Consider the following 14,801-nt stretch of genomic DNA (forward strand, 5'->3'; position numbering starts at 1 on the left):
ACCCTAACCCTAATTCCAACCCTAACCCTCTTTCCAACCCTAACCCTAATTCCAACCCTAACCCTCTTTCCAACCCTAACCCTCTTTTCAACCCTAACCCTCTTTTCAACCCTAACCCTCTTTTCAACCCTAACCCTCTTTTCAACCCTAACCCTCTTTTCAACCCTAACCCTAACCCTCTTTCCAACCCTAACCCTAACCCTCTTTCCAACCCTAACCCTCTTTCCAACCCTAACCCCAACCCTCTTTCCAACCCTAACCCTCTTTCCAACCCTAACCCTAACCCTCTTTCCAACCCTAACCCTAACCCTGATGGAAAAATAAAAATAAAAATATTTTCTTTATTTTATTAGTTCTGCCTACCTATGGGGGTGATAATCGGGGGGTTCATTTACTTTTTATTTCATTTTGATCACTCTGAGAGTGATCAAAATGAAATAATGGAATCTGCAGCCGGCAGATTCGGGCGGGCGCACTGCGCATGCGCCCGCCATTTTCTAAGATGGCGGCGCCCATGAACCGGACCCACCGGACACCGGGAGCGACGGGGGGACTTGGAAGGTGCCGGGGGCGGTGAGAGTGGGTGAGGGGGGGATCGGAAGCTGGCGGGGAGCGAAGGGAATGGGAGGGGGGGCAGATGATGACAGCGGCGGCAGATCGCCGCTGTCATTCAGTGGCAGGGGGGGCGATCGCCGGTGGGGGGGTCAAATCGGTGTCTCCAGCCATGTCCGATGCTACTGCAGCATCGGCCATGGCTGGATTGTAATATTTCATCAATTTTCATTGATGAAATATTACTATCGCTCTAATTGGCTGTTTCACTTTTAACAGCCAATCAGAGCAATCGTAGCCACGTGGGGGCGAAGCCACGCCCCCTGTGGTGAATTACAAAGCCCCCTGTATCTGCGGGTCAGGTGACCTTTCATTGACCCCGGTCACCCGACCCGCAGGGGGGCTTTGAATTCATGACACAGGGTATGCGTCATAGGTCGGATTGGCACCGACTTTCATGACGCATACGCTGTGTCACAGGTCGGGAAGGGGTTAATACCGGACCCAAAACCCAGTCAAATTAAAACTCTCAGTAACCTAGGGTTACTGGTACAGACTTTACAATACCACGACCAATAACCTTGCTTAAACATACCTGCCATCAAGGACCTTACCTCCGGCTTTCTATCTTGTATGCCAGCTTTCATGAAGTGTTCACTGAAGTATGATGAGCCTCCTAATGAATTTGGCACACTTTTCAACTCCTGTGTGCCAGTGCTAGTAATCTACTTCAGTAAAGCACTCCACATTTGTGGCATAAATTTTGATGAATTGGTCGGGCTCACTTGGCCTTGCCCTGTCCCAATTTTCAGAAACTAAGGGCTTCTCGGGACGGTGTAAAAACACCAAAAGTTGCAAATTTGTACCCAACTTTGAGCTATGCAGAAATTTTTCAACAAGGTATTTTATGTTTGTGATTTTCATGGTACTATGGTATTAGCGTTTTATGTCCAAATTGTACTTAAAACACGAGTTTCTTTTTATTGCAGCACTAGAGAGGTGCAGCTAATCTAAGTTTCCTGTACCATAGCTACAAGCCACCGACTTCTTGTTTTATTGGCACTGCTCTGGTTGGTCTTCTACAGGTTGTGATCAAGATGTGATTTTCATCAACGCTGATCAATGTAACCTAACCCTTTACAGGTTTGCAATGTGGAGTTCTGCCTTGTCCTGTGCATCTCACATTAATACAGTCTGTTCTTGGCCAAGAGTATCTCTTTTGGCCAATTCTGCTGTGGCATCATCCATGTCAGAGTTACTCAAGATTGCAATGTATTTTGCAGACAGCCGCTGGCAATGATCGTATCCGGCAGATAAACTGTTTAGTACTGCTGTTAAATTTGCTGCGTTACTGTTAGAGCATGAAAGTTCTACTAGTGTTCAACTCTGTTCCATAAATTTTCTAGGTTGTCACAAAACTTATTTCTGGTTGTCGCAAAGTTCTCTGACCTTTGGTGTCAGTTTGGTTACAGGTTTGGGACGCAAGCCATGTTCTGCGGTCAGTGTCGACTCTTCTCCGGGTGTTGTCAGGAACATGATGCGTTTTACTCACAGAGGCATCCACAGAGCTTTTTGTGGACATGCCTTCTCTAAGATGGCGGATGGCTCTAGGGGTGCTTACAGACTATGCATGTACACACTGACACTGTAGACTTAGGTTTACTATCACTACTGTATTCTACCACCGATATGTGTAGGTGAGATGTGTTTGACAGATGTAACTATTGATCTCTATACAAGCAACGGTAGATAGGTTACTCGCTATCCTCTCCTCTCTAGCCTGACCAATTGCACGTAGATGATCCAGGAAGGAAGATGCAGTGAATGAACCTTTAGGTAGTGTATTGATTTATTGTATCTTGACAAATGATGGGGTTAAGATGTCTAGGAAAGATGAAAGGACTTGGATGAGGAGTAGAAAATGGAAAATGGTGGCTAGAGGTAACAGGAAAATCCTCTCTCCAGCTCTGATGCACATTTCTGCCCAGATGGCACTGACCAGAAAAAACAGGATGTGAAGAAACAAGATAGAAGAAGTTACAGAGAGAGAGAGGTATGGTGGGAAATTACAGCTACAATACTAAAACATATTATAACAATGGGCAGTTGATATTAGCAAAGGAACACACATTCTTTAACAAACATAATAATATAATTAACTTATTATCCTTATGACCTTATAATATTTGTAAGCTCTGCAGAGGATGGCTGACCAGCACAGATGTGCTGTATATGTAAGCATCAATGCTGAGGCGAGCAATTGGCTGCAGTAATCACGTGAATATCATGTCGTCGCTACATGTTCATCTTGTATTTAATTAGTGAGTAATGAGTATTTTATATATTATACCAAAGGCAACTTTCCGTATATTTATTGTGGTTGTCTGGGAAGTTGAAGGAAATCTGTCGCCAGGTTTTTACCAGCTAATCTGAGAGCAGCATCATGTAGAGACGGAGACTCTAATTCCAGCAATGTGTCAATCGCTGGGCTTCTTGCTGTAGAATTGATAAAATCACTGTTTTATCAGAAAGAGATTATCCCTAAAGAACCAGTAAATCTGCTGCAATGTAGTCTTCCATATTCATTGACCTCTTGTATAACACTGACACCACCACTGATTGGCAGTTTTCTGTCTATGCACAGTGTACAAAGGAAGTGGCCAATCAGTGGTGTGGGCAGAGTTAAGCACAGCTCAGCATTAATAGAACTGGCAGATCCGCAGCAGATAAAACTGATTTTTCAAAACCACAGCAAGCAGCCCATTCTTGGAATAAGGATCTGTGCTCCTCCTGCTCTCAGATTACATAGCAGATACCAAGTGACAGGTCTCTTTTAACAATGTAAAGAAAATGTGAACCCTATTGGAGACAGCGATGATAATATCTTTAAATGCTCCATATTATGATGGCACTAGAAGTAAGTGAAATGAATAAATACAATTTGACTCATTTGTAAAATTCTGTTGTTATCCTGACTTTAAACAAAGGTTTTATGTACGTGTTTATTTGCAAATATACATTATTCCTTCATAAACTTTTAATGAAGTTACTTTACCACTGGATAGCACATCTTACTATACAACTAAGCCATTGGGAAGATGCTATAATTCTGGCTAATTAAATGTTCCATTAAAACAATAAAAGCACTAAGAGCTATATCCCACAGCTGGGAACGTGTACCCAAAGTTTCAACAAGCTTTATTTTACCACATGTGTAATACAGCTGTCTTCCATTACTTTCTTACTTCTCCTGCAATGTTACACTCTGATTCCTATATTGGCTGCAGATGGACCAATAATCCCACATAAGCACAGAATAGACCGATCCTAAGGCCACCCACCAAATTCAGTTTCACAGTAAATATTTCAACAGTGGGAGAATAAGTTCTGTTGGGGCCCAAAGTGGAGGTTTCAGAAATAAATGCACTTCTTAAATGTCAGCAATTTTTTTTTTTTATCTACCAGTTGTACCCCTCCACCCATATTAATGCTGTAGGTGAACATCTACTTTGTCTACCATTTATCCTACATTTGCAATTTTGTCCTAACTCTGCACAGTCTCAAAGTTTTTAGTCTGAATGAAGACACAAATCCATCCAGTTCTTCCTAATTTTTAATGTGTTAATCCAGAGGAAGGCAAAACCACCCAAAGCAAAACTTGTTTGCCCCATAGTAGGGGAAGAATTCTCCTCAACTCCATACACAGCAGTCAAACAGGTTCCCTGGATGAAAGTCCCATCATCTAGTACCCATAACCTGTAATGTTATATTTATCGAGAAAGACATCCAGGTCCTCCATGAACGTGTTTGATGAACTGTCCATCAGAATTCGGTTTGGCAGTCTGACAATCTTGACTGCTTAATTTGGTCTTTCGTGACAGTGTTGCGAATGGGAGATAAGGGCTGAAAGTTCATGTTGACCTAACAAACTGTAACTTTATTTCGGCAGGGGGCACTCTTTACACATTTTCTAACAGTTATGAGTTTTTAGGGAAAAAAACTAAGGAATGTGAGACAACCACTTTAACTCCCATCCAAACTGATGGGAATTGTCAACAAGTTAACAATGGTCATGTGTCAAAGACAACATTTTTATTCCTCTAATGTGCAGAATGCCATTTCAGAATGTAATTGTTAGCTGACAATACAGATTAGATTTCAGACAGACAAATCCGATTTATTCTACTGTATTGGGAAAAAAAGGAATATGTCTGGTCTCAGCACTCTCAACCATTTCTTTTTGTTGCAGATAAACTGCAAATAGAGGTGTCTAGAGCGGACCATACTGGCCATACACCATAGATAGCTCGTTAGGCCAACAGCTATTCCCTTCCCTCATACACATGTATGCTCAGCTGAGCCAAGTGTGCATGTGTTCTAGATTCAGGGGGAAGGATCGTAAGCCACTGTTTGGTGGGTTATATTACCTAAGAAGGTTGAAATTCAACAGCCCCAATTTTTTCTTTCCCTGATATTTGACCCTTGGATGAAGCTTGAGAATCCTATAAACATTTGATGGTAGTCTCACTGAAGTTGGCAGGTTCAGTCGACATTTATTGTAAGGCTGGGGTCACACTTGCAACTGCAATGCAAGAAACTCACGGGAGTCTCTCACACCAATACCCACCACTGCTGCCGGCACTCGGGACCAGAGTGTGTGGCTGTATGTATTTCTATGCAGCTGAATGCTCCGGTCCCGAGTGCCGGCGGCAGTGCCGGGTATTGATGTGAGAGACTCCTGCGAGTTTCTTGCATTGCAGTTGCAAGTGTGATCCCGGCCTAATATACAGTATATGGCCACCTTTATTCACTGCTTCCTATTGAAATAAGATGCATACGCGGCTGCGTTGTGCATGCATGTATATAGGACAGTGGACAGCTGGGAGAGATAGCAGCCAGCTGAATCATCATTCACATGTGATTTATTCCTTGAACTACATAATTTGTTGGTTTATTCATGGTATTCTAAAATCCAAAAGGTACGGTATCTTTCATACATAAAGAAGAAGGCAGACGCCGTAACGTACGTCGGGATTTTTCCCGGGTTACCACCACAATCCTGCACAGGTATTAAAGTCACATTGTTGTCTTATCCCTTTGGAAGCAGTATTTTTTATTATGTGATTTAAATTATGAATATTTAAATATATGTTATTTGCAGCTTCGAATGAGGGATTTTAACAGTGATTATACCGTATACCTGCCTGTTATTGAGCTATTTATGCGGGTTGTGGTGCACACCTAGTGGCTTCCCATTTCTTTTATGTTTTTAAATGTAATTTTCAATAAAGATATTAGTGTTTATATGTATGATTGTGTAAGTACATTTTTTATTATATGGTTTATGTCGTTCTATGTACTGGACCTTCCATTATGTCCATGTGGAATGTCTTTTTTTTTTTGTTACAGACCCATTAATTAGGTTTATATGCATTTGTAATGTGACTGTGGATATATTTGCTAAATATGTACCATATCCCGATAATTTCAGAGTGAATATTGCTCCACATTCACTTAATCTAGATCTAAAAATGCTATGTTTTTAAGAAGAATGCAAAGTCTATTAATATATAGGGTATAAGATCTGCAGGATTATAGAACAATCACAGACATTAACCTAAGGGTATGTGCACACTTCGACTTTTAGAAGCCTGTTCACCCACACCCTTTTTGAAGTGGAACATGCTTCTGGAAAACATTGTGTTTTCTCTAATATGTCTTCTCTGTCGTCTTTCTGAATGTCTTTTGCGCGGCCTTTTGGCTGGAGTTTTCTTTTTCTTTTAATTGGATATATAACATAGTGATGACATCCAAGTGGAAGCCTCCTGAAGGATGGACCATTCTTTTAGCTGCTTTACATCTTTCAAAGCCAGAAGCAGTTAGAAGAAGTGACAAAAGACTGATCATAGGTACAGCAAGTCAATTTTACATTGCTGTGCATTATGTTAATTCTTTTTGGTATTTTTTAGCACTTTTTCCGGCCGGGTTCCCGGCAGAATATACATACTGTATACCTTTAGAACATGCAGTACTGAAATTGTTACTATTGAAATATGCAATCAGCAACCCAAATGTCATAATGCTGTGCGGTGAATATGAAGTATTGTAAGATGACATGTACTGTTAAATGGAGATGATATGTTAAAACTGGTGATCCATTATCTTATAGGTGAACCTGAATTTAAGTATGTTGGCAACATGCATGGGAATGAAGCTGTGGGTAGAGAACTTCTCATTTATTTGGCCCAGTATCTCTGCAACGAGTACCAGAAAGGCAACGAGACAATCATCAATCTGATCCACAGCACCCGTATACACATCATGCCTTCCATGAACCCAGATGGGTTTGAAAAAGCTGCTCAGCAAGTAAGTAAGAGGGTAAAATAAATATAAAAGGATATTAATATTGTTTCTATCAAAAGGGTTAGCCCATGATGTACTTTGGTGGATTATCTTAGAATAGGCCATTAGTGTGGGATTGATGGTAAACCAACCTATGGGTCACCACTGATCATCAAAACAAGTGGGCAGGGGTGCTCTATGGAGAGTGGTGGCCCCTTTCATGTTTATCCATTGGTGGTGTGTATCTGTGTAGCTGTCCCTCATGCTGTTGCACCATCTTTGATGGTTAGTGGGAATCCTGGATGTCCTCAGTCACAATGATGGCCTATGATGTATGTATCACATTTGTCCTGCATGTGTTCCCCAATCTCCATGATACAGTTGTGGCCAAAAGTATTGACACCCCTGCAATTCTGTCAGATAATACTCAGTTTCTTCCTGAAAATGATTGCAAACACAAATTCTTTGGTATTATTATCTTCATTTAATTTGTCTTAAATGAAAAAACACAAAAGAGAATGAAGCAAAAAGCAAAACATTGATCATTTCACACAAAACTCCAAAAATGGCCCAGACAAAGGTATTGGCACCCTCAGCCTAATACTTGGTTGCACAACCTTTAGCCAAAATAACTGCGACCAACTGCTTCCGGTAACCATCAATGAGTTTCTTACAATGCTCTGCTGGAATTGTAGACCATTCTTCTTTGGCAAACCGCTCCAGGTCCCTGATATTTGAAGGGTGCCTTCTCCAAACTGCCATTTTTAGATCTCTCCACAGGTGTTCTATGGGATTCAGGTCTGGACTCATTGCTGGCCACCTTAGAAGTCTCCAGTGCTTTGTCTCAAACCATTTTCTAGTGCTTTTTGAAGTGTTTTGGGTCACTGTCCTGCTGGAAGACCCATGACCTCTGAGGGAGACCCAGCTTTCTCACACTGGGCCCTACATTATGCTGCAAAACTTGTTGGTAGTCTTCAGACTTCATAATGCCATGCACACGGTCAAGCAGTCCAGTGCCAGAGGCAGCAAAGCAACCCCAAAACATCAGGGAACCTCCGCCATGTTTGACTGTAGGGACCGTGTTTTTTTCTTTGAATGCCTCTTGTTTTCTCCTGTAAACTCTATGTTGATGCCTTTGCCCAAAAAGCTCTACTTTTGTCTCATCTGACCAGAGAACATTGTTCCAAAACGTTTTAGGCTTTTTCAGGTAAGTTTTGGAAAACTCCAGCCTGGCTTTTTTATGTCTCGGGGTAAGAAGTGGGGTCTTCCTGGGTCTCCTACCATACAGTCCCTTTTCATCCAGATGCCGACGGATAGTACGGGTTGACACTGTTGTACCCTCGGACTGCAGGGCAGCTTGAACTTGTTTGGATGTTAGTCGAGGTTCTTTATCCAACATCAGCACAATCTTGCGTTGAAATCTCTTGTCAATTTTTCTTTTCTGTCCACATCTAGGGAGGTTAGCCACAGTGCCATGGGCTTTTTAAACTTCTTGATGACACTGCGCACGGTAGACACAGGAACATTCAGGTCTTTGGAGATGGACTTGTAGCCTTGAGATTACTCATGCTTCCTCACAATTTGGTTTCTCAAGTCCTCAGACAGTTCTTTGGTCTTCTTTCTTTTCTCCATACTCCATGTGGTACACACAAGGACACAGGACAGAGGTTGAGTCAACTTTAATCCAAGTGTGATTTAGTTATTGCCAACACCTGTTAGGTGCCACAGGTAAGTTACAGGTGCTGTTAATTACACAAATTAGAGAAGCATCACATGATTTTTCGAACAGTGCCAATACTTTTGTCCACCCTCTATTTTATGTTTGGTGTGGAATTATATCCAATTTGGCTTTAGGACAATTCTTTTTGTGTTTTTTCATTTAAGACAAATTAAATGAAGATAATAATAACAAAGAATTTGTGTTTGCAATCATTTTCAGGAAGAAACTGAGTATTATCTGACAGAATTGCAGGGGTTTCAATACTTTTGGCCACAGCTGTAATTGATAAAATGTGAACACATGATTATATAGTTTGTGTGATCTGCTGAACTTGCCTGTTATACACAGATGTCATATGTTGAGAGCAAACAGCCCAAAGCCCAATAGGGGAAGGAGAAGGAAATGAGCAACAATTTAGCAGCTAAATAGTTGCAGCTCTGAAGAGGCTCATGTTATCAATAGCTACAATTGGAAGTGTTTGCCCTGTGTAGACCTAAGGCATCTATGCACCCTATATAGCTGTTTACTAAACACTATTAATCCCATACCCCTCCATAAGCATTCACACTGGGTTCGGCTGAGCGTTCTTTTACTCTGATAGGGGAGATGGGCAAAGTAAACCACTGAAAAAGACCTCTGTCTGCAGATCATTTTCCCTGGGTAAAAAAAAAATGGTTTTGAAATTTATCATGTCCGATCCTTCTATTTCCCGACATTATTCACTTTTCAGCAAGACTAGATATGGACAGTCTACTGCCTCAAATAGAAACATTTGTTCTCACAGACCACTAACAAAAATGTTGGGAGAGGAATGAAAGTGAACCTAACAGCTGGTGCCAGTGTAAAGGTCGGCCAGGACTATAGTCGTGGCCAAAGACACTAAAGCATCAGTGTCCCGGTCTTCCCTCACAGAGAATTACATTTCACTTTTCAACGTACCTGCGTCTCCAGGTTCGGATCCCCCTGGGCACTTCCTAAGTGATGATGGCCCTTCTCAGAGGTGACTCCCAGTAATTGAGACATAGTCCAGAGTAACTTGAACGTTTTCTTTACTTATGACTTCACACATTATATCCACAGTTGGCACATCATGGGATACACATTCAACTTCACTTGCTTCCTCAGCTCTCCATACTTTGCTGACGCTCCTATACGGCACACCTCGGACCGGACCGTCTTAGACTGCTTCCCAGTTTCTTCCTGGCCTAACCTCGCCATGATGACAATTCCTTCTGCCTGTTTCGCCCCAGACTTGAAATCAGCCACCGGGTTTGGTTGCCTCTGGAAAAGCATCCGACTCGTCTGTATTGCTCCCTGCGAAGCTCCAACTTTCTTCTGTTCCTCACTCCAACCGACTCCCACCCTAAAGGCTGCACTGGCCCACTGTATTGATGTCCAGTGGCCGTGGATAATGTGGGCTGTCGCTGCTTAACTTTGGGTGGCTGCCGAGCCGTTCTGGGCCTATAGCCCATGTGGACACTTTGGGCACCCTGACCCCGTCTGAACTACCCGATACTCCTGCCTTACCACCCAGCAGCCCCTCCTAGTTTAACCGTTTCCTAAGTGGAAATCCTATGCTGTAACCAGGCACACTAGTATGGCCCCCATCCAGTGGCCAAAAATGAGCACCACACTTTCCCTACAATAAACATAAATACATTAAACAGTATTATAACATAAGATATACATAGTAGAACAATAAGACAAGTTATCAAATATACATTTTAGCAAGTATGTTAACACACATAGCTGTGTAGCAATACCATTAAATAACCAGTGGTAATACACCAAGTGGTGTAGCAGTACCAGTCTGTACATTACAAACACATTTTTCTAACCCCTTACACCAGATCCATGGCCAGACTGTGGCTGTATGAACTCAGACAGGTATGTTTGATTCTGAAATATTTGGGTGTTTCGGAGAAAAACACACATTGAAAGCCACTGAGGACCAACTTGCAAATGAGACTAGTTGGTCCCTTGCGGTTTCACCCCACCTGTTACCATTGATTAAAAGGTCTCTCCATATACAGGTGCTTCTCACAAAAATACAGTATCATCAAAAAGTTAATTTATTTCAGTTCTTCAATACTAAAAGTAAAACTCATATTATACATAGAGTCATTACAAACAAAATGATCTATTTCACGTGTTTATTTCTGTTAACAAAATCACCTGCAAAGGCTTCCTAAGCATTTAAAAAGGTCCCTTAGTCTGTTTCAGTAGGCTCCACAATCATGGGGAAGACTCCTGACTTGACAGATGTCCAGAAGGCAATTATTGAAACACTACACAAGAAGGGTAAGCCACAAATGGTCATTGCTAAAGAAGTTGGCTGTTCACAGAGTGCTGTATCCAAGCATATTAATGGAAATTTCAGTGGAAGTAAAAATTGTGGTAGAAAAAGGTGCACAAGCAAACTTGATAACCGCAGCCTTGAAAGGATTGTTAAGAAAAGGCCATTCAAAAATTGGGGGGAGATTCACCAGGAGTGGACTGCTGCTGGAGTCACTGCTTCAAGAGCCCCCACATAAAGATGTATCCAGGACATGGGCTACAGGTTTCGCTTTCCTTGTGTTAAGCTACTCATGACCAATAGACAACGCCAGAAGCGTCTTACCTGGGCCAAGGAGAAAAATAACTGGACTGTTCCTTACTAGTAAAAGGTGTTGTTTTCAGATGCAAGTACATTTTATATTTCATTTGGAAATCAAGGTCCCAGAGTCTGGAGGAAGAGTGGAGAGGCACAGAATCCAAGCTGCTTGAGGTCTAGTGTGAAGTTTCCACAATCAGTGATGGTTTGGGGAGCCATGTCATCTTCTGGTGTAGGTCCACTGTGTTTTATCAAGACCAAAGTCAGCGCAGCCGTCTACCAGGAAATTTTAGACCACTTCATGCTTCCCTCTGCTGACAAGCTTTTTGGAGATGGAAATTTCATTCTCCAGCAGGACTTGGTACCTGTCCACATTGCCAAAAGTACCAATACCTGGTTTAAAAACAACAGTATCAGTTTGCTTGACTGGCCAGGAAACTTGCCTGATGTTAACCCCATAGAGAATCTATGGTGTATTGTCAAGAGAAAGATGAGACACACCAGACCCAACAATGCAGACGAGCTGAAGGCTGCTATCAAAGAAACCTTGGCTTCCAGAACACCTCAGCAGTGCCACAGGCTGATCGCCTCCATGCCACGCTTCATTGATACAGTAATTGATGCAAAAGGAGTACCAACCATGTATTGAGTGCATTTACTAAACATACACTTCAGTAGGCCAACATTTCAGATTTTAAAATCATTTTTTCAAGATGGTGTTATAAAGTATTCTATTTTACTGAGATAATCATCAATATTAAGAGAAATAAACACTTGAAATAGATCACTCTAATCATCAATATTAACAGAAATAAACACTTGAAATAGATCACTCTGTTTGTAATGACCCTATATAATACATGAGTTTCACTTTTTGTATTGAAGAACTGAAATAAATTAACTTTTTGATAATATTCTAATTTTGTGAGAAGCACCTGTACACGCAAATGTAACTTAAAGAGGTATTCCCATCTGCAAGTTCCTTTCCCAGTATGTAGTAGTTGTGTTAATAATAATATTAGCAAATACGTCCTATTAGAAATGTATCGTTTTTCTGATTCGCTATGTCATTTAATTTATGTGCATTTTATTTTTATAACCCACCCCTGACTTGTACTTCTCAACAACTTTGTCCCTGACTTTTTTGGAGATCTCCTTGGTCTTCATGGTGTTAACAGCGCACATAAGGAAAAATTCCCAAAAAATTAAAAAAAAAAAAACACATTTGAAAGGTTGACTCACCAAACCCTGACTAATGCACTAGCAGGATGCAGCAGACCTCCATTGATAAAGGCTGGGGCAGCACAGGTGCAAACCACTGATGAAAACAGCCAGTAACCCAAGAGGGTCTGGCTGCCTAGTGGAAAAAATGCATACAAATAGGGCTTGCATAGTACATCAGTCACACAGATAAGTGTGGTGCAAAGTGTCTGAACAGCCTATTAATGACGCCCATAGTATTAGCAGGTGGGCTGCTCAGCACTATATATAAGCATCACACAGAAAAAGCCAAGCCAACATGAAGAGGTCTAGCTGCATCCTGCAAAAATGATAAAAAGTGCAAAAAGATAAAAAGATATTGGGTATTAGTTACTATTTTGGCCAAAGCAGGTTAGCTCGCAACCCAACGTCAAGGGTCCCCAAATTTTGCAAGTCCCTAACACTAAATCTGAACAGCGCACATAAGGAAAAATTCCCAAAAATTCAAAAAAACACATTTGAAAGGTTGACTCACCAAAAGTCTTCATAGTGTTATTTGAATTGGTGCCTCTTTCTTAATATTGTTGCAGCCTCTGTGGCTTTTCAGAAAAGGTATATTTTTCTCACTTCACCAACTATTTAGTGCTGATGCATCATGCACAAATTAGATTACAAAAATACCAAGGGTGTTAATACTTTTGCAAGCGCCTTTACATGGCTGAGTTCATACAACCAGTCCCTGATACACGCTGCCTGCTTTGAATGGGTCACCGAGGAGGATGGCAGGAACAGGCTAAGCCCCCAGAAGACCAGAGAGGTTGGAACTAAGCAGATTGCAGACCCCTGCTCTTATCCACACAACTAGCAGATGTAGGAAATAACCAGCAACCTCCGAGAGCAGCCAGCTCAATTATATGCTCCCAGCCAGTAATCCCAGGTTCCCAATTATTGTCGTCAGGTGGAGAACTTCCATCCACCTGGCCAGCTCCACTACTCTCAGTAACCACCAGAGGGAGCAGAGGAAGCTTCGGCTCAGAACTTCGAGCAAGGGAATTCACAACAGCTGCCCTTGGATCTGGCACCATGTATCATCTGTCAAGTTTAATTTAAAACAAATAGTATAGAAGAAGAAGGTACAAAAAACTGAAAGTCCCTTTAATGCCTTTCTGCTACATGACGTAGTAAGTGTCTGTGCGTATGGAGCATGGTCAGGAGCTCCATACAAGGCGGGTACTGACTGTATTATACAACCGACACCTGCCTCTAACTTAAATGCTGCTGGCAATCTGTGACTGGGGTATTTAGGGTTCGTGATCGTGTTGAGTGTCCGTTCCATTCCACCCCCTCCTGCAATGTGTTCTTTGTGACTCCGTAGGTTGTGGATCTTTATATGCACTATGTACAGCAATACTGAAGTATTGTAGATCCTACAACAAGGCAAAGTACACACAGGCAAAATGTAGAAAAAAAGATTGTTTTTTAAGTCATAAAGATGACATACAGCACAATTTAAAAAATGAGTCACCCAGTGGATGGAGACACAGAAATAAGGAGGAATTACGCAAACAATTGGATCAGCGTCCAGACTTCAAAGGTAACTGTATGTTTGAACAGCTGAGAAGTGTACTGAAATGTCACATGAGACATGTTGTAATTACAGATCAGAAGAGCTGACATAGTATACAATGTAAATACCATGGGATGATAGCTGAATGTACAGTATATACATATCCATGGTCTGTCCTCCCGCTGGCATGGAGCCAACCCCAACACGTCATGTGTAAACAAATAAATCAAAGCAATATTCAAAGTATGCAACATGTCACAGGGACAAATGGCCACCTCAAAACTGCCTCAAAATGATAGCAAACTCCAATGGATATAAATAGAAAAATTAGAACAAGTGGAGTCAGCAAGTCTGTCTTTGAAGTAGACACAAAATCGTCTTTATTACTACATTAAAAATAAAGGTAAACATTTAATAAAATGTCTTTCACCAATAGAGATAATGTTAGTACATAAATGACAGGTAGGTTTGAAAAAGGACTCGGGTGTAATAAGTCTGGAAGTCAACACTACAAAGAGAAGTAAAGAAGAGAAAGTAAAGTAAATCATGTTCATGAAGGATAGACCCAAATATGCCTTTAAGAGGCCATGAGTGTACTGGTTAACTCAGGAGTGATCCTTACGCATATCGGTCCCAGTGTGACACCAGGCTCCCAGCCTCTATGTGCGTTTTCGTTGGCTTCCTCAGGGGACCCCCTGAGGAAGCCCACACGAAACACACGTAGGGGATGGTTAAGTTCTCTCCTGAGTTAGCCAGTACACTAATGGCCTCTTAAAGCTGTAGTGACATATTTTACTTGGGTCTATCCCTCATTAACATGATTCCCC

The 14,801-nt window shown here is 41.6% G+C and overlaps 1 protein-coding gene across 2 annotated transcripts in view; it reads left to right on the plus strand.

Moving 5' to 3' along the window:
• Positions 1–14,801, plus strand: part of CPE (carboxypeptidase E) — a 131,225-nt gene that overhangs the window by 69,302 nt on the left and 47,122 nt on the right. For both annotated transcript variants that reach the window (XM_073577033.1, XM_073577043.1), the window contains exon 2: positions 6,722–6,918. In XM_073577033.1, the coding sequence (XP_073433134.1) occupies positions 6,722–6,918 (197 nt within the window). The remainder of the gene's footprint in view (positions 1–6,721; positions 6,919–14,801) is intronic.

The sequence above is a fragment of the Dendrobates tinctorius genome, unplaced genomic scaffold, assembly GCF_039654945.1.
Source record: "Dendrobates tinctorius isolate UK_male_01 unplaced genomic scaffold, ASM3965494v1 ptg000008l, whole genome shotgun sequence".
Taxonomy (NCBI): Eukaryota; Metazoa; Chordata; class Amphibia; order Anura; family Dendrobatidae; genus Dendrobates; species Dendrobates tinctorius.